The sequence below is a fragment of the Ammodytes marinus genome, assembly GCF_949987685.1.
Source record: "Ammodytes marinus genome assembly, chromosome: 14".
NCBI classification, from domain to species: Eukaryota; Metazoa; Chordata; class Actinopteri; order Uranoscopiformes; family Ammodytidae; genus Ammodytes; species Ammodytes marinus.
In genome coordinates, this window is record NC_137218.1 from 5983904 (window position 1) to 6009674 (window position 25771).

The 25771-nt window shown below is 39.7% G+C and overlaps 1 protein-coding gene across 1 annotated transcript in view; it reads right to left on the bottom strand.

Moving 5' to 3' along the window:
- The window catches only part of doc2b (double C2-like domains, beta), a gene marked incomplete at its 3' end in the record, with an annotated part of 147436 nt that overhangs the window by 70470 nt on the left and 51195 nt on the right, over positions 1 to 25771 (bottom strand). The window contains exon 2 of the mRNA XM_080041547.1: positions 2782 to 2861. Within this exon, the coding sequence (XP_079897673.1) occupies positions 2782 to 2861 (80 nt within the window). The remainder of the gene's footprint in view (positions 1 to 2781; positions 2862 to 25771) is intronic.

A 25771-nucleotide genomic window follows, 5' to 3' on the forward strand; every position in this document is an offset into this window, starting at 1 on the left:
GTCTTCGTTTAACTCAACCTGACACTCTCATTACAATGAATGTTTGAAGTTGTCCGGACGGTCAAAAGGAACTTTAAATAACACTTGTTGATAGATTTGTTTTCTATCATCAAATACTGCACATCTGATTGTTTTCAATACAGTACTGGAAAAAAAAAACGTATTTGGAATTTACCAAAAGGAATAATGTCAATAAAATGCGTGGGTTTTCTCCGCCAGATTTTTGGTGGTCCAATCAGCGAACAGAGGGAGTGGCTGAGAACAATTACGTTGAGGTTGTGCGCCAGTTTCAGTTGTAGTCAGAAGCCGGCGCATGACATACGTCACGACCAAACGTTATGCGATTGGTTGGCAGATCTAGAGTGGCACTGGGCAGATCCAATAGTTTTACACTTCAACAGACACCCGCCTTCAAATGAGTTAGTCTTTGTCAATTGAGCGATTCCATACCCTCTGTACAAATGAAATGAACTATGATGGTCTGGTAGGACCAGGCTAGCCTTATATGCCTTCAAACCAAAAATGTGAGTTTTGAGTATTGGATCAAGGGCTTGTTCTACCACTTCTTGTTACAAAAACTTTGTGAGAAAAACCTACATTGAGAGAGCTATTGAAAAGACCGGGGAACACTGAGTCTGATATTGTTTAAAATCCCCTGAAAGGGCTTGTAGAACTTGTCACTTTCAAGAAAATAAATTTTTTCTAAAGATTGGCTTCAGTATTAGGCATTCCTTCATTAGAAATGAGCCATTAGCCAAACAAAGAAAATGAGAAGACATAGCGCTAGAATTTAAAGTCGATATATTTTTGACATTTGAAAACAAGACTAAATGAATTGCTCAGCAGTTTCAGAAGTGTGAGAGAGGGGTTAATGACTTGGAAAGGAGGAAAATGGCTCTGGGTGGGTTTATGCCGGTTATGTTGGAAGATAATTAAATCTCATTAATATTGATCATATCTTTGAGTTTGTCAAAATCTGCAATTTCTTGATTTTCAGATTTGCTGAGCTTTGCTGTCTTTGTAGAGCTCTCGTACATCACTCAGCCAATGTTTTCAATGACTTTATTCTTGAACATTTTCGAGCCAATGTGACTAAAATGAAACAGTGTACAACACATTTGACATATTACCAAAAGCGTTTCATCATGCAAATTAATTTCAGCTCTTTTCCCATGTTGAAATAATGATCTGACCAGTGCCCTTTGGCACTCTGCGTTACACTAATCTGTTTGCTAAAGTTACGTTGTCTGTTGACCTTTTTTGTCAGTTTCTGCCACACACACTTATTTATTTTTCAAACCAAATGCCAACCAGGCTACGATAATTTAAGCATTGTACTTGTACATTGTATTGAGCTATGACTGCTCCAATAAATCTGCATAAAAGCCGGTCTCCACTGCACTCTGTCACTCTTAGCAGCTGTGCTACAAGCCCCCAGTGTTTAGTTAAGTGTTGAAAACCTTTCCCATTCTTTCCAGATCTAATCAGACACAAAATGTCTAAATGAGGCACACTCACTCACTGCAATACAATTGCGTGCTATTGCAGCTTTTTGGCAGCAAAAAGCAACACCTCGGAAAATATATGGTTACAAAAAAGACCAATAAGGGGATTTAGGAAAACAAATTAAATCATGGAAATTGCTTGGAGGCCTAGATACAGTATTTGAGAATGAGAGAGTGGGAAAAAAGCGTTTTTCTCTGGTCTGGTAAGTCCAAGAGCCAGAGCAGTATAGAAAATAACCACCATAAATCAAGATGGCCTGATGCCCGTTCTGCTGTCCAACACTGCTGCCAAAGCCGGGCTCTTCCGATGCCCACTTTCCCCTCATAGCAGCTATTCAGGCAGACAGATCGCAGGACTTATAGCTGCTGACGGCAAGCCATGGAGGTCCAAACACCCACTTCATCACCACCAAACACAGTAGAAGAGAAAGAAGAATAAAAGACAATTCCTATGGACTTATAGTAATTGCTTTTTGAATCAAAATGGTCGATGGTCGATGTAATATGGGCCAGTCATTGCAGTCCACTTCCAAAGCGCTGGATTTCTTTTTAGTTGATTGTGTTTTGTTTACGAAAATCTTCACTGCTCCTTTGGTTTGCCCATAGGAAGCCTGTACACATATTGATTCAGCAGCAGCATTAATCTACTTGATACATAAAACTTCTAGGCTTCTGAGTTCTGCTGATCCTGCACACGCATCAAATAAATAGAATAAGTTCTGAATGAAGAACTGAAAATGTTTCACTTGGGATGTTATATGGACGTGTTGCAACTTAGCAGTGAATTTACACTGTGCAAGCACGGTAAATGAGCTTAATCACAAATACACATTGAGTCTGAACATTTTTCAATATCAGATAATTTTTGGGGACAATGTGAGTTGTGCTGTTGCAAAAATGTTCAACTTAAACTGTCGTCTCATTGATTAGGAAAATATATTGAAAAACACATTGAAATGCTGTCAATTTAGTTGATGTTGATCTGTTCTTTATTCCCTTGTTATAATATAGTGAGTAGTGATTTATGTTTAACTACTGTATATATGGCCCCAATATTTGGGACCAGTTTTGCTAAATCTTAAGCAACTTCTATGAAAATTGTTAGTTTATCCAGTTTAACTGAAGGTCTCAATTGCATGTTGACTCAGTTCACTGAAGGATTTGATGTAGAATTCCTCTTTCAAATTCATATGAAGTAATATAAATGAAAATATAGAAAAATATACATTTAAAAGAAGGTATGATTGCCATTATTGTCGTCATAACGGCGGCTTACCTTGGCTTTGTTAATGGTGCAGTGCAGTGCGTTGTTCTCCTGGTCGTACTGCAAACTGAAGACCAAGGTCCCCAACGTAGCTGTAGGCAAAGACATGAAGAAGAAAAGGGAGAAGAAATGTTAGATGTAAAATAAGTCGTCATTGCACGAACACAGCCACAGCCACATCTTGCAACTTATCAAAGTTTAACAATGAAATGTATTATTCAACCATTTAACTTTTTTAAATACAGTAGTAGCACAACTGAAATTGTGTTACCGATCAAACATGAAGGCTATTTGATCGGGGGGGAAAAAAACGCTTAGGCTCAAAACTACCCATGAAACTTTACCACTGACTTGTAAATTGTTCTGACCCTCACACCTAATCGGTCTCCAATCAGTATGTCTCTGTGTGAGCGCTCCTTCTCTATCATTAAGTGACTCATTCAGTACTCTACTCTTACAGGTAGGCCCACATCATAGCCTGCTGACTGGGTAATGCTGTTCTTTCTATTGATATGCATTCTGAAGAAGCTAGGGCTAATGTTAGCGCTATAGTTTGGCACTAGTTAGAGCCAACAGTATGACTTTAACCTGGGGGTAACAGGGCCGTAATTATGTTCACCACAGGGTTAGGCTTGGCCAGAGGACGCTTGGCTATTTTATCACTCATTGTAGTCAAACCCATTCATTTATAATGGCCTGGAACTCCATGAGGGTACAAAAGTTAAACATAACACTCAAAGTTGTACGAAATATATCCAAAATTAAATGTGTTTGTTCCTTGGCCCTGCACGAACAAAATCATGTCAGACTGTATATTTAATTAGAGTGTGTAATATCCTAGTATTAAGCAGCATCTAGTGGGGAGATTTTAAATTGCAACGCTCTCTTGCTAACTTCTTGTCCTTCAAGGACAAGAAGTTATAGTTACTAAAGATAGCGTTATCCATTGGTAAGACCATTGGTAACATCACTTTCAAAAACTTCAATAAACTTAACTTTGAACGAGTAAAGTCATCTCAGTGATTGTTAGACAAGGTCTTTTTCAGTTTTTTTAGACTGTGTGACTTCAGATCCCTTAGGATGTCATATTTTAAGTTTTTTTGTTCAGAGACTTGGAATCATTTTGGAATAATTGTCTCATTTTGCCACTTGAAGTTGTTAACCCTTCGGGGCCGAACGTGAGACCCCACTTCACCCCCTTCCCTGTAATTAACCAGCTTTGTCTTTAAACTCAGAAGCTACTAAATCATATTGAAGTGCTATACAGTGCCTGATGGTGAACTGAAACAATTCATGGCATGATATCTCATCCTTTGTCCTTTCAAAATGCCAAGGGGACAATGGACTATCACTGTCTGAACTGATGAAACAAAAACAACCGATTAAAGATACAGACGTGTGTGGGATCACAGGGTTACATGCATCGAGCTGTTGGTACCGAATAACACCCAGCTTCATTCAAACTATATCTATATGAGCAGTGAAAACAGCATTGGTGTTATGGGTTTGTAATGTACTCAGTTACGGTATTTAATACCACCTCCACACCTTCCCTCCTCTCAAGAGCGTCTTTGGTTGAACTGTAGTGGATGACCTATGTCATTTGGTAAAATCTAGTGATGTGATTTTCGCATATTCAGTATAATTATTCAATCAATCAGTCAAACTTTATTTATAGAGCACTTTTACTTTTTCCCTATACCAGTAGGTTAATATTTGAGTTTTGGAGTCTTGATCTTAATCTTAACAGTAACAGGTTGGCAACAGGCGTTAACGTGAGATTTCGACATCGGCTCCTTTCATATTCTCTCACTTGGACTGACAGTCTCTATTAAAAACCAGATACATTTTATACATTTAACGTTTTTTTTGTGCTACAGCCTTTCAGAGCCAATAGCCCTGGTGTAGATTCAGTCTTGTTTAGTAAAAGCTCTTGTATTGTAAGTAATCAGTCAGGCAACACTGCAATCATGAACGTGTCATCTGGCTTTCATCAGATCATGTTTAGTCTCAGGACTGCTGACATCCCCTATGAATGTATCCTTCATTGGCTTCAAATTAAAAAAAATGTCACCCTATATAAAAGCATCTTTAAGTGTGGAGTCAGCGGTCATCTTCACAAGCAGAAGTAAAACTGTGTGAGTTGGGCAGTGTAACAGGTGGCTATACGCTGGTGGTGAAATAGGTCAGCAAAGGGGCAGACAGGAGGTTCAACCCTAGGAAAGGGCAAGGGCTTGGTGTCACGCTCAAGGAGATGTTGACAGCTGTGACGAATGACCTGTTTTCGTAAAGGTATCAGAGCTTAGGTCTAGGAGTCAGTTGTAGATTTGAAGGTAATGATCAATATTTTCCGGCGGATTTTTATTATTATTTATGACTATTGCAAACCGTATGATTTTATTTTATTTTACGACCAACCAGAGCTTGAAAGATTGAAAAATTCGCTTTTAATAATGACCTTTTTATGGCAGCAGGAGTACTTGCAGGACAGTTTTATAGTACATGTATGTAGAGTAGGGTTGAAGCTCATGTTGTAGCTGATGAGACAGTTTAATATTCGCTGTGTGTGTGGTTGCTATTTGCTACTAAGCTACTTGATGCTGATAAAAGTGCTGCAAACTTCACCAAATCAAAGGCTTTTCCCACTTATTTGTTTCTTCCTTAAATTGAACCAATTCTTCTCTGTAATCCCAAGCAGCCATTTCTAGGAAAACAAATAAGAGCTGAACTTAAGCTGTAAAGCCAAACACAGATGGCAGAGCGGTGAGATTTGACGTGAAAAAACAAAACAAACACCAGACGAGGGATAAAAGTTGTGATTGTTTTTTTTACACTGCTAACAGCAAGGCCTAAGGCTGTTTTCTGATGGCAGGAATAATACTGCAACAGAGAAGATGACTCATTTGTTGACCCCCTGGCCTTTTCCTCGGGGCCAACAGGCACACTGCCAGGAGATATGAAGAAAGGCCTATTCATGATCCATCTGTTTATTGTGCAAAAGACAACAACCAAAATAGACAAATTCGAAGACAGAATTTATTCTTTGTGTAATCTTAATGACATGAAGCCCTTTTACTCTGATGCCACCATTCTATTGTAGCTCCACCACTAGTTCATTTTAATCTAATATTTCGACTGAGTTGCTGAATTGTTTTTGGGGGTCCACTAAAAAAACAGAAATCCCAAACCGTGCTTTTTTTCTTTAAATCATTTTTGGGCATTTTTCAAGCTTTATTAGACAGTACAGAGTTGAAATGGGGAGACAGAGAGAGAGAGGGGGGATGACCTGCTATAAAGGTCCGTGGGTTGGATTTGAACCCACGACCACTGCAACGAAGGCTGGAGTCAATAAACCGAAATAAACAGAGCTTTTTAATCTTTCATAATCTTCGGGAAACACACAAGTAGCAAAAGTGCCAGCCAATGTGTGTCATTCATATTAAAGGAATATTCCGAATAAAGATTAGTTTTTTATGTGGATTTATAATAACCTTTACAAATCAGTCTATCTGATCCACACTGGTTATTATTTTGAGTTTGTTTGGGCTTGAAATGGCTCTGACACACTCCATTCTCAAACCTACTAAAGTCACTTCTCTCAATTGATTTTCCAACAGCAGTCAATCAGCAGTTATATAAAACCGAGTGTAATCGCTGAAAGAGTGGGAGAAGCAAATCAGAAGCCAGCAGCAAAACTATCAGTATACGTATTGTTCTGTCCAACACAATGTATGAAAGAAACCATCAAAATGTCTTTATTTAGTTGATTTAATTTCCTGTACTGCTATGATAACATGTTCTGTTGCGTATATTTTCAGTGTAGAGCTCCAGTATTCAGCTTCCCTTTTATATTCTCTGCTAAAAGTTAATTAAGCAGATAATAAATAAGCCAATATGTTTCACAATGATAAAGGGAAAGGCACATTTAAAAGGATTTTTAGGGATAGATGAACAAGGCATAGTATCTCCTGCCTCACAACAGAATTATTATATATATATTTGTTGTTTTACTGCAACATTGCCTGCGTCTATGGTCTAACATTAGGGTTTTATTAGGCAGTTCATCTTTAGGAGGTGCTTCTGGTAACACTATTTTACGCTGCAAATGCTCAAGCCATCTGGATAGCTGTGGGGTATATGGCCCAGTAAGATTCAAACAGTGCTGTGTGCTCTAGCCTAGCGGAGTATACAGTAATAAAGTGGAGTCATTTCGCTATACAGTCGAGTCATATTCCAGCCTAGCTGTGAAACCTAATTTCTGAATCTCACACAAAAAGAAAGGGGATAATTTATTTTCAAGTGGCTCCTTAAAGGGTATTGAAAGCAATAATTACCCAATTTTCTGGCAAATAGTCTAATTAGAATGGAATAATTATCGTTCATTAGAAAGGTGCTGATTTACTATGAAACAGGCTGACGTCAAGTTTCATTGAATGTGTCTTTTTGTTCATTTCCTTTAGGAAAAACTCAAGAGCATTTCTTGCTTTAAAGGTGCAGTCAACGATTCTGGAGAAGGCTGGTTGAGAAGGCTAGCTGTCTGTACTGTGTGTGTGCAAAAAAAAAAAAAAACGGGCATGTTGCTGGCCCCCTTTGTTTACATACTTTTTGTTTAAATACCAGTTAACATAGCCTACACTGTGTAATAACACCGCATTTATTTTTCAGCGCATACACAGACAGGTGGAGGATTGCAAGGAGATATTCACTAATTTTGACAAAAAGTGACTTTGACAACAAGCTTTCTGTAGAATCGGTGACTCCACCTTTTAAATATGTTAAATTGATAATAACAGGCATGGGGTGAAGATCAAGCGCGAGTCGTGTTGTTTGAATAACATCAGATAAATCAGGTTAAGTGATTGTTTTACGGGGGAATGACGAATGGCAACGTGTTGAGAGACTGTTTACGTCGTCATCATTTACTGTACGAAATGTGCTGCTCCCTGCTGTATGTGTGATGATTTAAAGTGCTAAGGGGAATTCTCAGGCCTATTAATAATAAGAGTGATCGCTCGGAGCAATGTTTTAAAGCCGGCACATCCATCGACCCACTAGAGATTGAGTGACATTGACATGGAAAGGGGGGCGGGGAAGGTGGGGGGGCATTTCCCCGTGTATGACATTGATTCAAACAGACATACCACAGAGTTTAACACCTTTCAAAACCCGTGCATGGGCGTATTGGAGTACATTTTCCACAATTATTTTGAGTGGAGAACCTTGTTTGGTCTTTGAAATGTATGGATTTTATATTGACAATACCAGGAGAAAATTACAATCAATTTAACTCCCACATTCCTTGTATAAGCAGCGATTGACAGAAATGTCAGAAATAAAATCAATAAGGTCTTACTGTTTTGGCTTAAAAGGCTTTACATATACCAAGTGTTGGCCTACAGATGTCTCTCCTAAGACTGTTTGTAATACTGAAATGAAATACATAGTGTGGGTTCAGCTCTATTGTACTCAAACACTGCCTATTAACCCACAGACAGACAGTAGCAGTATCCATTGGCCAGAGACGGTGCTTAAGTGGGCTGATATCAAGGCAAATTAATTTAGTCAATTCTGCAGAGATTCTCAGCTCGTTGCAAAAACAGGCAGCAGACAAAACGAAAGGCATAGAGTCTGGAGACACACTTGTCTTGGCTCCAAATGATTTGTGCATTTAGTGACATTTTTACAAATCTATTCAAAAGTGCGCTGGCAGGGTTTTAAGAAAACAGCCTCTCACTTCCACAGCCAAGGGGTTGTTGATGTTAATGTGTAATAAGCATTAACAGTTAATTAAAGTACCCTTATTTTAAAGTGTTACCTTTTATATATATTTTTTAAAGAGCTTAATTTACACATTCACACATTTGTGCTTGGTGACAGCACATTCAAACAGCTTGTTGCACATGTCAAAGAGCTTTTTTTTTTAATAGCAATGATCTGCTCTCTGGGCCATGCTAGTGTTAACAGAGCCAATGAAGGTGAAACAGTGGACAGTGACAGGGGGTTTTTCTGAGTGATGGCTGCTGTCACACCGGCCACACACAGACCAGTTAAGAGGAACAACACAGCGGCTCCATTACTTCGCCTCCGGGCCAAACTGCAGCAGCCCAGCCGATCCCCACTGAGCCAGGCTGACCGGGCCGTCACCTCCCTACTGAGAGCTGAGGCCATGATCCACTGCCATGCTGGGCCATTGGACCACTACACACACATACACACGCACGCAAGCAAGCACGCACGCACACAAGCAAGCATGCACGGACACACGCACATACACAGGCACACACAGACACACACACACACACACACACACACACACACACACACACACACACACACACACACACACTCACACTAACCTGGTACTTATTTTTCACACACACATACAAACAGGCACTCTAATATTAGAATTTAATTTTCACATACACACTCTCTCTCGCTCACTCACTCACTCACTCACTCACTCACTCACTCACTCACTCACTCACTCACTCACTCACTCACTCACTCACTCACTCACTCACTCACTCACTCACTCACTCACTCACTCACTCACTCACTCACTCACTCACTCACACACACACACACACACACACACACACACACACACACACACACACACACACACACACACACACACACACACACACACACACATATATTCAAAGTTGGACTTGGCACCTGGTCAAATCTTCAGTCTGTGAATCTCGATCAAAAAGCAGTACATAGAGCCAGTCGTAACCCAGGCGATGTAAACTTTCAAGACACATTCAGCACCGTCTGCAGGCATCACGGCAATTTACTTTGGAGACTCGCTAAAGTGCAATTGAAGTGCCATTAGGATGCCATTAGCTGTAAATGGCTCAAAGTCAAATTGCATAAATTGAGTGCAAAGTAAAGCGTCTTGCAAAACTAGGTCAAACACCAAGTGAATTTTTTTATTTAAATAGAAATACATAACTCACATTTGGGATCATTAAGTCCCTATCTATCTAAACATAACTGACATCGTAGCTCTTAATTAAGACAACAAGTGAGCCAACACACAGAAGACACACAGCAGCAACATTGGCATTCATTTGGGAATCCACGGAGCGTTGCAATCGAGAACTTTCACCACTAGATGACGCCAAAAATACTCCTATACTAGAACTCCCACACTGTACTTTTAGCGTTCTACAATCAGAACAGGGTATAGTGTCATGATCTAAGAGCAAATAGAACTTGCTCAAATCTAAATGACTAATAACACATCATCCAAAAACAAAACCTGTATGTGTGAACCGCTAGATCACACCCTACGCACTATGCTTTATTACTGTAGTCAAAGGAACAAATTACCCCTGTGTTCATGTGTCTGCTTATGCGGTGCTTGAATGAACAATTAGACTGCACGCTTTGCTTTAGCATCTTATTATGTGCCTCTCATTAGGACAGGAAAAAATACTCATGGGAGATGGCGAGTCTGCTAAAAGATGTTATTTGTTTTGCTTGTTACCAGCTGATCTGATACAAAGCTATAGTGCGTGACTTTTGTTGCTCCCATGAGGAATTCTTAGTTATCACAACAGGTGCGTCTACGAGAGGTAAGCCTTTGGTGCTTGGATTTTATACCTTCTGTGCATCCAGAAGGTTTTTTTGAGCTCTTGCGCCAGTGTCTGGGGGGGGGGGGGGGGGGGGGGGGGCGACAACAAACGCTGCCATACAGAGGAATACAAATAGAGTTTTGTGGAGCTGATAGGCTTAATCAACTTTGTGTCAAATCATTTTGACGGTGGCTTGAATGTAACAGACATTCCTGTTTATGAAAAAAAGTTACGCACTATAGCTTTAAGAGCGTCCAGTGAAAAGATAAAAGTAGGATTTTGAGCTCAGCCTGTCAAAAGATTGAACACTCAGATCTGCACATAAATAGAAAGTTCCCCCTGCTCTTCCCACCACCACCAGCAGCCTTCACCTACAGAGGGAATTATTAGATTCTGGGGCTCATGACTGCACACAATTTGCATGTTAATGAGAAATGGAAGTTATGGAAACACTGTAACGTCCTAATGCTTTTATAGATAGAGTTCATACTAATTTAGAACTTCCCGTGTATTTTGACATGGCATGGCATTTACATTTTGATTGGTTCAATAAAGGCAAGATCTGCCAGTTATGTTTGATACATGTCAATTATGGAGGCAAATTACAGTATGTAGCACCTTATTTAATTCTGCAATAGGTTGGTATGACAATCAAAGCCCCCTATAGACACCCCGAGTCAACGAATATAAATGGAGTCTAAATATCCTTGTGTATTAAAATGAACACGTTGGCTTAATTCTAATTTGTTCACATATACAGAGATTACATTTGCTCAATTTTGAAAACAAAATATATCTAATAAGCCTGCCAGAGAGCAGACAAACAACAAAGCAAAAAAAATAAAAATAAATCCCATTTAAAAGATTACCAGTCTATGTATATTTTTATACATTTTCTTAATGCCCAAAGGATTAAAAAACATCAAGTAAATTGCTTTACCTACAGCACGCGAGAGAGAGAGATAACTGGAGGCGCTTTGATGTGAGTGTCAAGTTAAATAAGCAACAGAAATGAATGTGTCACACCTCTCAAGATGCAACTTATCCCCATACATGAATCACTTATGACATGTTAGGATACTGCCCAGAAATCAGTGCTGGAAGATTTACTCAAAATTGACATAGGCTACCATGGTCTGAAAATACAGACATTTTATAGAAAGTAAGTCTGAATTCAAAATGTTACATAGACGTATTGTCAAAAAATGTACTCAATAAAGCATAACAAGTCAAAGTATTTATTATGCATACTGGCTCCATATAGAGTTTTCGTTGAGGATATTTAAGAATATTTTATCATTCTGTTTTTATCACTAACAAAACTCAATGCTAAGTTTGCTGAATAGGTCCAAGTTCTTACCTGAAACCATTTAAGTAGATGATGGTATTATCAGTTTCATAAAATGCATCTCGTTAGTCATATTTAACTTCTATACTAATGTGCGAGATAGTTCACAGTTTGTACGTTTGACCTTTCGATCAAACAATCAGATCTTTTTCATATTTTGCACTGATGACTCATTTCATTTTGCTTGACACAGAGTTTAATCCTCATCTGAGCTGCTACACTGTGAGTCACATCTCATTGTCTGTGCAGAACAGAGATAATGGAAAAATCAACACTTATTAAGCAAACATGACAAAGGAAAGTCTGGAAGGGCGCTCAAGAAAAGCTTGTAGTGTCATTGTTTGAGTGTGCATGGCAACATGGATAGGAATTATAGGCTGCGTTACAATACAACCCGATCTCACGCCGAGGCGCGAGATACACACGCATGGACCGGCGTGTAACTCACGCGCCCTGCCTGACCAGGGCGTGTGAGTTACACGCGCACCTCCGTGGTCAAAATGGCGGCCGCTGTCGCGGCCGGCCGTAGTCAAAATGGCGGCCGCGGTTGTTTTTGTCTATATTATAACCTCTCCCTGTCCCCTTGCCCTAACCCTAACCACCGAGGGGGCTGCAGCTAGATAGTATTGAAATGCTGGGGGAACATGTGGTGCTATTCCTGGGACAACATGTCGGCCCCTGTTGGTGCTATTCCTCCGTTCATTTAGACTATTCCTCCATTCATTTTGACGGCGGGAGGTGCGCGCGTAACTCACACGCCCTGGTCAGGCAGGGCGCGTGAGTTACACGCCGGTCCATGCGTGTGTATCTCGCGCCTCGGCGTGATACCAGGTTGTACAATACCCAAACTTCCCTGCTATTGTAGAAAAAGATTTAGGAGTGTCCCAATACATGTGGTCAGATGCAGCATGCTTAAAAAATACCCGGATGCCCCATTACACCCGGTGGTGATTTTTAATGTGGAAATCAGTGTGCTTTTTAGGTGATTCTGACTCACAATCCACCGCACATCGATAGAGCCTCAGAGTAAAAACAACCAGCAATGCAACTAATATATAAGTAAGAGGCGAGTTCAAGGTGCAATGTTATGATGAAATAAATAAGTAAAAGTATATCCCTCCCCAATGGTATGCCTACTGCATGCTAACTACATTATTTTAATGATCAGCTGTTGTATCTAGAGAACGCATAGCCAGTCTCATGTTTCATATGATGGAGGGAGAGCACATGCAATTCAATTATTTCTTCACAAGAATAAGAGTCAAGACTTATACTGTAGGACCATGGGGTAGGTCAGAGTTAACCCACCTCCCAGAGAAGCAGTCCATAACAGGCAAAGAAATTCAACAAGGACCGAGGCAAGAATCCAAAGTCTAAACAACCAGGCATAAGGTCAAGCTGGCAGGTCAGACAGAGACAGCCTGATAAATAGATAGAGAGCTGAACAGAGCAGACTATCTTGCAGAATGAAGCATGGGACCTGGTTTATATTGTGAGAAGTTGATGAGGGAATGAAGTGTATAGGTGGGGAGATTGGCAGGTTGTTTCAGGTGAAGGGAATGAGGTTTTTTGCAGATGGTATGGATAGAGAAAAGTCCAATGACGTCTGGTTGATAGATAACCCACAAGAGGCGGCCTTTTTTTTCATTCCATATTTATAATCATTCCTCACATAGTCATGCCCTTATATTGCATATTTTAAATTTCTTAGTTTATCCACTAAAACATATTAATATTCTACAGCTTTAGGAGGTGTCAAACACACACACACACACTGCAAGACTGCAGTGCTCACATAACATCCATCGCCAAATCATCAATATCAGCTCCTCTTAGTACATCTTTTAACTGTGAACAAACCATGAAAGCACATTACCAACACTTCAATTAAACATGTTGTCATAATCACAAGCTGCTTTCTCATGAATACTTCTTCACACAATGATTGAATGACATTTGGACATTTAAGATGAAAAACTGTTGGTTAAATATTTTGCATCAATGACTCTTTTTGAATTGTTTATCTAATGTCCATGGAAATCTTGTGAAACATAGCAGACGTGTCTTCAAGTGAAAAACATCTCCAGTATAATAACTACCCGGAGCTTTTTTTAAAAAGCATGAACAAAATGAGTATATGAGCTGCATCTATGAACTGAGAGTGCCAGCTCTAAAGATTAGTGGAGCTGGCAGGGGGTCAAACTCTTATTTACCACAGCCAGTCAAGTGAGACACATTTCAGCTGCATTCACTCACTCTCCAGGCTGCTCTCTATTAGTTCAGACCCCATAAAATATTCTGTGTAAGCGCCCAATGCTCATACAAATGTGTATCGCAATCTGGATGCAGTGAAGTGTGCTGCCGTGCCAGTGATGATACATAGTACTAGGCATAGGAAAAAGGATTGAAAGAATACAGCTATCTCTGACAAGCTGGTAGTTGACTACAACTGTATCATTTTTACTGTTGGACGAATGAACCATGCAGGACACAAGCTGGTATAACGCCTGGTGAAGCACCAGTGATGGTAACCATAAAGTCTCACCAACGGTTGTGTTTTAAATAGATGTTACAGTAGATGTTTAGGGGTCTATTGTTTTCAGTGGGGAATGTCCTCACCAGAAAACAACAGTGGTCATTTGGTCAAATACATAAACTGTTGAGATTTACTTGATATCTTATGATCCCATGTGCGATATGAACACTGTCTTCCAGAAACAAAGGCAGAAGTAGCATCATATTAAAGAGCTAGGAAAACTTTGTAAGGGGGAAGTTGGAACATTTTCTTGTTCATTCAATATGGCTGGATATTACCGAGGACTTCTAGACATATATCAAGATACATGGGTCACAATATGATAGATAATGATACATTACGATACGGTGCATATTGCAATATTCAGCTCTGTATTTAGACGGGGCCAGTCTAATTGTGATCCATTTCGGCCATGCTGCTTCCAGCTTTCACTCTGTGCCACAAAACCAGGAAGGGCACCTGGCCATTCAGGGCAACTAACCGTACTGCGACATCTACAAGATCGGAGGTTTTAGTTCATAACTTTTCTTTCAAAATGTGTTTGTCTCTGAGCTGTAAAACCATAAAGATATCATGAAAATAGATATCACAATATATTGCCATAATGATTTTTTTAGCACAACCCTATCATTCTAAGTGCCATTGTTGTAGTCAAGACCAAGCAAATCAAAAACAGGACCAGACCAGTCCCATACTACATGACACCCACTTACAATACAATTTGCTAATTGCAAACCAAAGGCATTACTCAGTTTGATCTGAAATATCCACATCCCCATAAAAAAACACCCACAGAAAGCAAATTGATTCCTTCATTCATCTTTTTATTGCCTTACACTGTGCTGTTTGTGTGTGCATGTATTACGTGACATCTCAGCAGTTGAGAAAAAAAACTGATATCGATTCTAAGGCGAGCCCAGAGACCTTTTTAAAGTGTTCTCAAAACCACGACGGGCCTTGAACACTACAACCTTGCAAAGTGCTGCCTTTTCACTTCCTGTCAGCAACAGTCGCTGTGGTCACTTTTTACCATGGAGACAGTGGTTAGACAAACCCATCCATATCAAGTCAAGGTCCCCTGGCAGTGAATGGCTTTTAGACAGTTGCCATGGAGATGGATCTATAGACATAATAAGAGTTCAATTGCTGTCATGATTTAATCCATTGCGTTAATAAGGTTTTCTTATCCCCAAGGTGCTCAACTCCCAACATTGTGTAAAGAGCTAGTCGATAGACCGTGACTGTCAATGGTCGCGTTAATCAGTTTTTATATCGATATAAATGCTTTTTATTGGAGATTTTAACATGTTATTTCATCAGTTTGAAAGCTACACATTTTTCTAGATGCTGGGATACCCAACTGCATAATTGAAACGTTGACGTACTGGCATCACTATTCTAAAGATTAGGGGTTCACCAAAATCGATATGCGACATGTTAAGGAGACCATGCATATCTGTACCAAATTCCATGGCAATCCAATTAACAGATTTTGAGATATTTCAGTTCATACTAAAGAGTTCCTTGTCTTTTTGCATGTACCTGTATATACTGTGAAATCTTGGTTAGAAACTGAAATACAAGCTGCACTATTGTGTACATTTTCCTACAGGACATTCCCAATGGGCACATCTGTATAGCCGAGGCAGTCGGAGCGCAGGTCGCTGTAATACATAAGAGGTCAGTCTTCAAGGCCAGACACGAGAAGTGTGATTGGGAAGAATTCAAAAAGGAATACATGTTTACCAATATAGAAGGGGGTTTGCTTGTGACCATGCAGCCTCCTTGTTAATCATGAGTGTGTAAATACTTTAGGACACCTTCAATCAATTTTTTTCTCGCTATCCCAAATTGCTTTTCCGTTGTTTTGATAACGCTCAAAACCTGGCACCATCAATACATCACATGGATTACATCCGCCGGCTAGATTTGAAAAATTATGTTGATCTGATTGTGTATTTGAATGAAGGCTGATACCAATATAACTTATTAGGAGCGGAAATCCATCCTGGTAATGATGGTATGATAAATCAGGCAAGTGCAAATCTATCTTGCTGTGATTCCATCTTAAGACTGATCCCTCATTTCAATGCACTTTTTGATTTAAAGGTGAAGTCAGTGATTCTGGAGAACGTTTGTTGTCAAAATCCTTGAATATCTCCTCAAAATCCACTAGCTGTCCGTACTCTATGTGCGCTGGATTCCAGTGCTAATTCACACTCTTGGCTCTGTAAACTGGCATGTAAACAAATACTATTTAAACAAATGGGCCCAAAAAAGAGATTTTGACAACATGCATTCACCAGAATTGCTGATTACACATTTAGATTAATCTGTTTGCTTATCAGAAAGCAGCAGGGTGAAAAAATATGAACTTTAGTCATTTCTAATATGAAGTAAGTAGTGGTAGTAGTTCCAAAATGTTGGAACTACTATGTCTTGTATGACCCATCGTTGACCATTTCCATTGTGTCTGCTCTGTCCTCCCATTAACCTTGCCCGCGGGGAAACTTAAATTACTCAATCCAGGGTAAGGCTTTTTACAGAGCAAAATTGCAGTCGATTTTAGTTATAAAATAATTTCCTTGCAATTTTCTTCCCCCCCTCGGCCCTGCAAAGGAACTTAACAAGCTCCCGAATCACTGTTAAGAAGCGCACCGCTGTGTGAGTGCATGAAAAAGATGAGTGAGATAAGTGCAGTTCCAGAGGGCATCGACAAAAATGGCTGCGAAAATCTGAACAAAAGGACTTAAATGAGCTCAACAGGGTAAATTTACCCCGTGGTCAAATAGCAGTTTTTCCTTAATGGATGGTGGCAGTTTCATTTGACTAGAATTTGCATATAGTGGAGATTGACAAAATATCTCAATGCTGTGGTGGCTACAGCTTTGTGAAGGCTCAAACTGTGAAACACACCAACAGTTTCATTGAGAGCTTTTTTGATCATTTTCACAACCGTACGGCATAATCATAATTTACGATCCACTTATCATTTATTAAGTAGTGGCCTTTAAAGGAAAGCTTGACAAGTGGCTAGCTTTGTAGTGGTATAAAACAGCTAAAAGTGATAAAGCTTGCGACCGTTTACCATAAAGAAATTATTCAGGATTGTTTTTGTGAAGATACCAGTTTGTTTTGGTCTTTTCTAAAATGGCATTTTCTAATTAGCATATTTCATGTTTTGAAAAAGCAAAGACATTTCTTTCACATTTTAAAAGACTCCTACAAGGACTCAAAATACATATTTAACACTAGAGCTAAGGCAAATGACCATGAATGGGGACATACTGTAGCAATATTATTGGCTAAGAAACTGGATCTCTATCCATTGTGAATGTACAAGTATACCTAAATGTGCAAATGATTTGTACTTATAAGTAAACCATTTTTTTTTTAAAGAACTCATGCCCATAACCTCTAAATTAAAATGTTCTTTGTTTACAGAAAAACTAGATTGGGCACCTTTAACTTATAAAAGTTCTGTTTACAGTAAGTCTTACTCACCAAGATACATCATGTGTGTATCCTTGAGCTTTAACATACATGTTGAATGTATTCCATCCTCATTAAGAATTTGTAGAATATTTAACTATTTTAAATTCAATATTGTTTACATCCAGCTAAACTTCCTATGTCTTCTCCCTTGTCTTGGCTGTTGCATTGCAGCCTGTTAGCGCCCCCATTGGTAATCATTGTATAGTGTGTCACCTGCGTGTGCATGTTTGTTTTTCATCTCAAAAACAGCTTCATAGCCCTCCTAAAGGTCAAACCCTCCACAGGGTACATTTAATCAGTGTAAAGGGGTTGATATTAAGCGTCAAGAGATGAGAACATTTCTAATTTCCATGTCAGGCATGCATCTTATTTCACAGCATTTCCCTACACTCCTGCTGTGCTTCACATCTGGGAATCTGTCAGTCAGTTTTTTTGTTGTGATGTTCACCGACTTAAGATGTCTGCTATCACTGAACAAAAATAATTGAAAAATCCTGCTTGTTTTAGCTGTTTGAAGATACTTTGTGAAGAAAGTTGGCTTTTTAAGCATTTTGAGTTTGTGTTAGTAAGACTTGGAGTAAAAGCTTGGCCTACAACACTGTTTAGCCTGTATCCTTGTGTATAGGTGCTCTGTTAAGTGTAGGATGTTTTGAAACATTATTTTTAATTTGTTGTTGTATCATCATCACACATCACAATACGCACGCAAATTATGAATAAGCAAATCCATTATGAACGTGACATGACATGCCCATCTTCTTGCTTAAGTGCAGGTCACCTTTGGAACCTCTTTTTTTATAGTGTTTAAAACACTGCTAACACCTTATGAGTCCATTTCAATTGTCTGAAAGCCTCTTTAAAGAATGTCTGGATAAAAACACAGGCAGTTGACACAAAGTAGACAACAATAGTAAATGAATAAATCAAGAATCGTGAAAATAAAAAAAGGTGTAAATGAAAAAAAGTTCAAAATGTAAATCCCTTTCTTTGCTGCTTTATATTCTAATTTACGTTGAAACAAACTCCTGTGGTGGTAAAATACATTATACACCGTACGTTATAATGTGATAAAGCGTTTCAGCATTTCACTCCTTCATCCAACAACATTTAACCGTATCCGTTCCTCAGTTAAGTCGTATTAATCTGTCAAGTTGTCTACTGGCTTGACGAGGAACAAAAAGTCGACTTTGAAGACAGTGGCCCGTGTAATACCTCCTGTGATACTGTTGTCACCCACTGCCGTGTTAATCCACTTAAGAGAGCGTGAGCGAATATAAAAAATCCCCCGTCCCTTTGGAGTTGAAAAAGTCAAAGTTGCATTTATAAGCTGCGAAGAGATAAAAATACCATTTAGCTACTGGGTGCAAACTTTGGAGTCCATTTTTTTTTTGTTCCTACATTTTAAAAGGGAGAAAGAAAGATAAAAGGGAAGCCGGTGATCAAGAGTCTTGCCTGGCAGCGGTCCCCCCCATGAGAGAAGTTATCTTTTCCGCTCCGCTGTACATTCACTGTTGCAGCGCAGTGGATTAGACAAGGAGAGGGGGTTTGGCTTTTTTGCCTTTGCGTGAAATGGAATTCTGTTGACAGAGCTGAAGGGTAGAGAAGAAGGCTCCTTGATAAGGAACGACCCCCTGCAAACACACACACAGGGGCGTAGCACCAAATTCTGGGCCCTTATACAAAAAGTCCTGATGGGCCCCCTGAAAGGCGGTCTTACAATACACACGGCTCTCTGAGCCAGACAACTCCACAATATTTCATTTGATGAATGACCAAATCATTACTTTTAGCAGTGTTTGTCCCAGAAAATGTCTTAATGAAGGTGGTCACTGGCCAGTGTCACAGGAGGCGCGGCGCAGTGCGGCGCGGCAAAAATGTTGGGGGTATTTTGCTCAAAGATGCCAATGCGCACTATAAAAATAAACAACTGTTTATTTGAATACGAAAATACAACACACACGGACCTTACAGTTGTGCATGGCCATCACTCTCATGCACTCATCAGACTTTTCTCTGCGCTGTCTTAGCTGATAGATAGGTTGTGTTGCCACAGTGATGTGGAGTCTTAAACTGTTCTAGCTTTGCCAGCACTTATTTCTGTACAGCTAAATATCCCCATAGAAACATCGCTGCGTTTATTTTCGCCACCAGTTCAATTCATTGTCGGCTTGCTCCTGCTTATTCTCCCGCACACATGCCTTAGTCATGCGCAGGCCCCTGATCTCCTTGCAAGGTTCAGGGGAGAAAAAAAACAGTCAATTATTTATTTTTTTGGAATGGCATTGTTCAGGGCCTTCGAAGATCGGGGCCCCACATTTAACTTGTTAAAAAAACCTTTTTTTTTTTTTTTGATGGGCCCCCCTCTGCCTTGGGCCCCCCCACGACTGTTGCACTTTCCCCCGCAGTCCGTCGGCCCTGCACACACACGCACGCACGCACGCATGCACAAACGCACACACACACACACACACACACACAAGCACATACACACACACACAAGCACACACACACACACACACACACACACACACACACACACACACACACACACACACACACACACACACACACACACACACACACACACACACACACACACACACACACACACTGTTTGTAGTCACAGGCAATACATGTTTGCTAATTTTAGTCCATCCCCCTTGGATTTAATACAGCCTGTAATTGCATTAGGTTGATGTGACACAGATGAATCATCCGTCAGTGATAGGGGCAGATACAAGATGTTATATAGTCCCCACTCTCCAGATACATTCAAAGTCATGTTGAAGAAGTATTCCATTGTTTTTTTTGAAGGAGTAGTATTAACTGTTTGTAGACGTCTGTTGGGGTATTGAAATGACAGTGATTGGTCAGAACAATGTACGTACTTTAGGTCTGTAGCAACTGTGAATGATCCTTAGCGTTTAGGGCATTATCGAGAAATAACGGCACGTAGGATGTCATGAATGACCAATCACAACACAGCATTTATAAGTGCCGTGTAAAAAGGAATTTGGAGTCATGGTCAATGTCTTAAAAGACTCCAGTTAAAACTAATTGAGACTCATTTAGTCAAGTAAGTTTGATGTACTGTTGCTATGGAGGAAGTTTTGACCGTAGCGGATCATTTGTTGTACCGTAAGCAATAAAAGCATTTCTCTAAATCTATGAAACCAAACCTAAAAACAATGTTTTGCTAATTAAGTTAGTAGCCATGTAATAATCGGGATAACGTATAGCAAACTACTGTGCACTATACATTATCCATCACGTATTGCATGTTACACAGCAGTTCGCCTTTTCAAACATCAGATGGTTAAAATTATTCCAACATTATTTACATTTTGATGAGCTGCTACTGAGCATATGCACTCTCCATCCTCTTATTAAAGAGAAATGCAATCATCACCCTGCCAGCACAGTTTAGCAGACAGCACAATATGCAAGAGCAGGCCAGGTTTAACATTCCTCTAACTGGGTAAAACTTTTTCACAGTATGACTTTATATTTGAATGAAAACACTTTGGATACTGTTGAAGGGATATAAAAGATATGTAGCTCCAGACTTCACACAGTGAGATGATGGATGACCTATGGACATCATTCTCACTTTGACTCAGACTGTGATATGTATCTCAATAGGGACTGAAGGCTATTATATGAGCATCAATTGAATGTCAAAATGTTTGATGAGAAAAGTTGAAGCAACTTAAGGCCAGACAGTGCAGGGGAATAAGGAGAGCTTTTTTAAAACTGATATACTGTATATCATCATGAAACTTTGCCAGTTGGTTACCAACATTAAAACAATTATTAATTTAGTATGTTGGATTTTGGATGAAGCCAACTTAAACTATTTATTTTTATTTTTACAACATATTCAAGATTTTATATAAAAAAAAATTCATTTAATAAATAATTGACTACTACACATCTTAAACATGAATTTCCAGCATGTTTTAAGGACAATATATATCGTAAATCCGACCATTAACACCATATGAATAACCTTCAGAATAGTCCTAAGAATGATCATAGAAAGTTGAATTGATTTAAGTTAGTGCTTTAGAAGTTGAGATTTTTGGTTTAGAGTATTGACAAATCGAATGAATGTAATAATGGCCGTTACCCCTTTTGTAGCGTATCACTTGTCGGAGCACAGACTCCTTCACAATCCAAGGAATGCTTTTAGAAAGTTATGAGACAGCTGTCGATGGAACTAATACATCTTATTTAAGAAACTCTGTGAACTTGAAGCTAATGATAAATTCAAACTGACAGTTAACAAACAGTTAGCGAGGCCATTCGTTTGGAGAGCTTCAATGAGATACTTTATTGACTGGAATGGTGGAGGACATTCCTGAGAACAAAATGCCAGAGTGTAGTGAACAGAGCAGTACAGATAAAGTAGAAAGCTGTTCCGACTGACTAGCTACAGCCTGTCTTTAAAACACTTCAAGGTGGTGTCAGCGATTCTGGAGAATACTGGTTGTCAAAATCACTTTTTGTAAAAAATTAGTGAATAACTCCTCACGATCCGCTACCTGTCCGTACCATGTGTGCTCTGAAATTAAATCCAGTGTTAATACACAGCCTAGGCTCTGTAAATGAGGATGTTGCCAACTACGATGGACCCCTATACAGTATATACCCTTTGTTAACGTACCCATTTACAGGGCCTAGGCTGCATATTAACACTGATTTTTTTTTTCAGTGCACACACAGTAGGAATTGTGACAAGATATTGACTGATTTTGACATAACATTTACAAAATATTTTGCTATGGCCCACTGAAGAATTTCCACCACCTCTTTAGACCAGACCTTAACCATAAATCACCTGTAAAATAAGTTATGCACCAATAACCCACCCACTAAAACGTCAAGACTGATTGTGCCACATTACGGAGCATCTGCGAATGATAAAGCAACGCTAGCAAGAGCCCCATTAGGAAGATGTATGTTGTATAAATATGCAATAGTGCAGACGAGGCTGAGATGTACTGCAGTGAAGACAGGCCCAGTCCGCGTGATGTAGCGCCGCTTGATTGATGCAGCGCTTAATCTTTGTGTCTGATCGGAGCTATGGGCATCGGCAGCAAAGCACCTAGTGACGTAGTGTGTGTGTGTGTGTGTGTGTGTGTGTGTATGTGTGTGTACCTGCCATGTAACGTAGTGTGTCACCACAGCTGAGGGCTAGTGTGTGTGTGTGTGTGTGTGTGTGTGTGTGTGTGTCCGTGTGTGTGTAGCTTCATATACTGTACAGTTGTGGTTGAACAAAGAAACCACATCAAGCGCTAGAAGAGGTCTTATCAGTGTTGTAGTCGAACATTGATTTTGACTCTTTAATTGAATTCTCTTGTTTTAAGATTTTTTTCTTTGCCAGTTTTTTGTCCACTTTGTTTCTGAAAACATAAAACACGTCTTTGCTCTTATGTGTATTGAACAGCGGTTCTTAAAGACTTCATGAAGGGGTGTGTGTGTGTGTGTGTGTGTGTGTGTGTGTGTACTTATACAGGCACCTTTCTGATGACCAATCTCAGCTTGTAACAATCGGGGTTAGGACACATTTTTGGAAAGTGAGGACTTTTTGGCTGGCCCTTACTTCTTCAAAGGGCTTATTTCAGGGTTACAACTTGATTTTAAGATTCAAGTTAGAATTAGGTTTAGGTTAGGTGTAAAGGTTGTGGTTAGGCATTTAGTTCTGATGGTTAGGGTAAGGATAAAGGGCTAGGGAATGCCTTACACGTATTTACGTGTGTGTGTGTGTGTGTGTGTGTGTGTGTGTGTGTGTGTGTGTGTGGTTCAGGTACATACAGTAGATATAACCTCATAGTGGATCAGCCTATTGGACAGTAATCCCTTCCATCTCTCACCATGTTTCTCTGGCTGCCTCTCTTATCTCTCTGTCACTGTCCATGTTGTTCGTCCATTATGCGGCTTCTCGCCCGCGGCTACGGCACCCTGCGATCAGGGTCTCCTCATGTCTAATGGTGCTGAGCCCGGGATGTTTTTCCCTTTCCTTTGCTCTGCTCTGTTGCACAAAACAATCTCTGATAGGCTACCTGTGTGTGTGTGTGTGTGTGTGTGTGTGTGTGTGTGTGTGTGTGTGTGTGTGTGTGTGTGTGTGTGTGTGTGTGTTCACGGATAGACAAGGTGGTAGTAGATGAAAACCAGCAACATGAGTCATTTGACCAGGAGGTGATTTTCAGGTTCAACTTCATTAACTCTCATAGGCTTTTATAACAAACATGCCTTAAAGGTCTTTTACTCGGGCCTCCTACATCATTCTAATCAACAATACATCACTGGACCAGTTCATGTGTGTGCTTCATTGTAACTGTACCACTGGTTGGAGTCGTGTTGCAAACTCATATTTGCAAGGTGAGTAAAGAGACAAATTATTATTAAAAAAAAACCTTCAAAATAATTGACATGCCCAATTCACTGTCCAAAACTGGGTCGCTACCATCAGTATCTGAATCCAAACTGAATAGGTTACAACTACACAGTGATATAGAATTTAAAGCTTAACATTTTACATTGCTAAATTATGCCTTTTAAACAAGTCTGAACATTATCAATTTGATGCAATAACTATAAGCAGTTTTTAATCATTTTAAACTATTCGCTTATTGGACACAGAACAGTTAGAGAGAAGCAACAAGTTGAACTTATCAACCTTACCTTTTCTAAACACATTTTTAAAAGCCACATTCTGGTTTTGACAGAAAAACTCTGCCATCCCTTATATCTTTAAACTGGTTTTAACCTTTTAACGAGATGAGAAGGTTGAGCGGCCGACTTCAGATAACTGATGCTGGCTTTATATTTTTCACCACAGGGTTTTTTGTGTAACAAACCCCCCCCCCCCCCCCCCCAGTAGCAATTTCTCTACATTTCTCTCTATCCTGTGCTCTTCCAGAAGCTTCCACTAACATTTTCTATAGTAATCTGTCTTTAGGATCTGTTGTGGCAGGACAGGGATTGAGAGGATTTATTCAGCATCAGCACTTTAACCCAAGAATCGACATGAGTGAGTTTGAGTAAATCCGCCCCCCGATTTGTAAAGAAAACCGCAGTAATGCCGTAAAGTAATGCTATGACTTCTTAAGGGGGGCTGCTGCCAAGAAGTGACTTACAATGCTGTGTTTAGACCCCACACACACACCATAGTGCAATGGGCTGTTCTGCTGAAGTTGCTGAAAAAATCTGGCCGGACGCAGAAAAAATGACCGAACCCATTTTAGAATACACAAGTATAACAACAACACCAACACAAACAGGAGAATATGCATGTGCAAAGACCTTTCCCCATTCATCCTCACCTGAAATTATTTTAAAGGTGGAGTCAGCAATTCTGGTGAACGCTTGTTGTCAAAAATCACTTTTTGTCAAAATCACTAGATATCTCCTCTCGATCCGCTACCTTTCTGTAGCCTACTGAGTGTGGACTGAAAAAAAGTCCAGTGTTAATACACACTATAGGCTCTGTAAACGGACATGTTGCTAGGTATTGTTGGCCCCTTTTGTTTACATACCATTTGTTAACATGCACGTCTACTAGGCTGTGTATTAACACTTAACACCTTTTTTCCAGCATATGCACACACACACACACACACACAGTATTGACAGGTATCGAATCGTGAGGACATATATTCACAGATTTTGACCAACAATATTTTGACAACAAACGTCCTCCAGAATCACTGACTATACCTTTTTAAATATTTATCACAAAGCAAACACACATATCCATCAATCTGTAGCCGTATCACACAGATACTATCTCATTTCCTCTCAAGATCAATTTAGTTGAAACATTTCACTTCTGCCCTTTAAGTGTGAAGGTTAACGTTGCGTGAGATAGTAATATATTCTTGTAGTGTATAGTGCAACCTCTGCTCTTTAAAAATGACTTGCTAAATGAAGAGTCAATTGTAAAGAACCACAGAGAGAGGGCTCGGATGGGTGTGGCCCAACTGTACTTATTAGCAATGGCAAAGTGTTTTATAATTGTGCCTGTAGGCAGGTTAA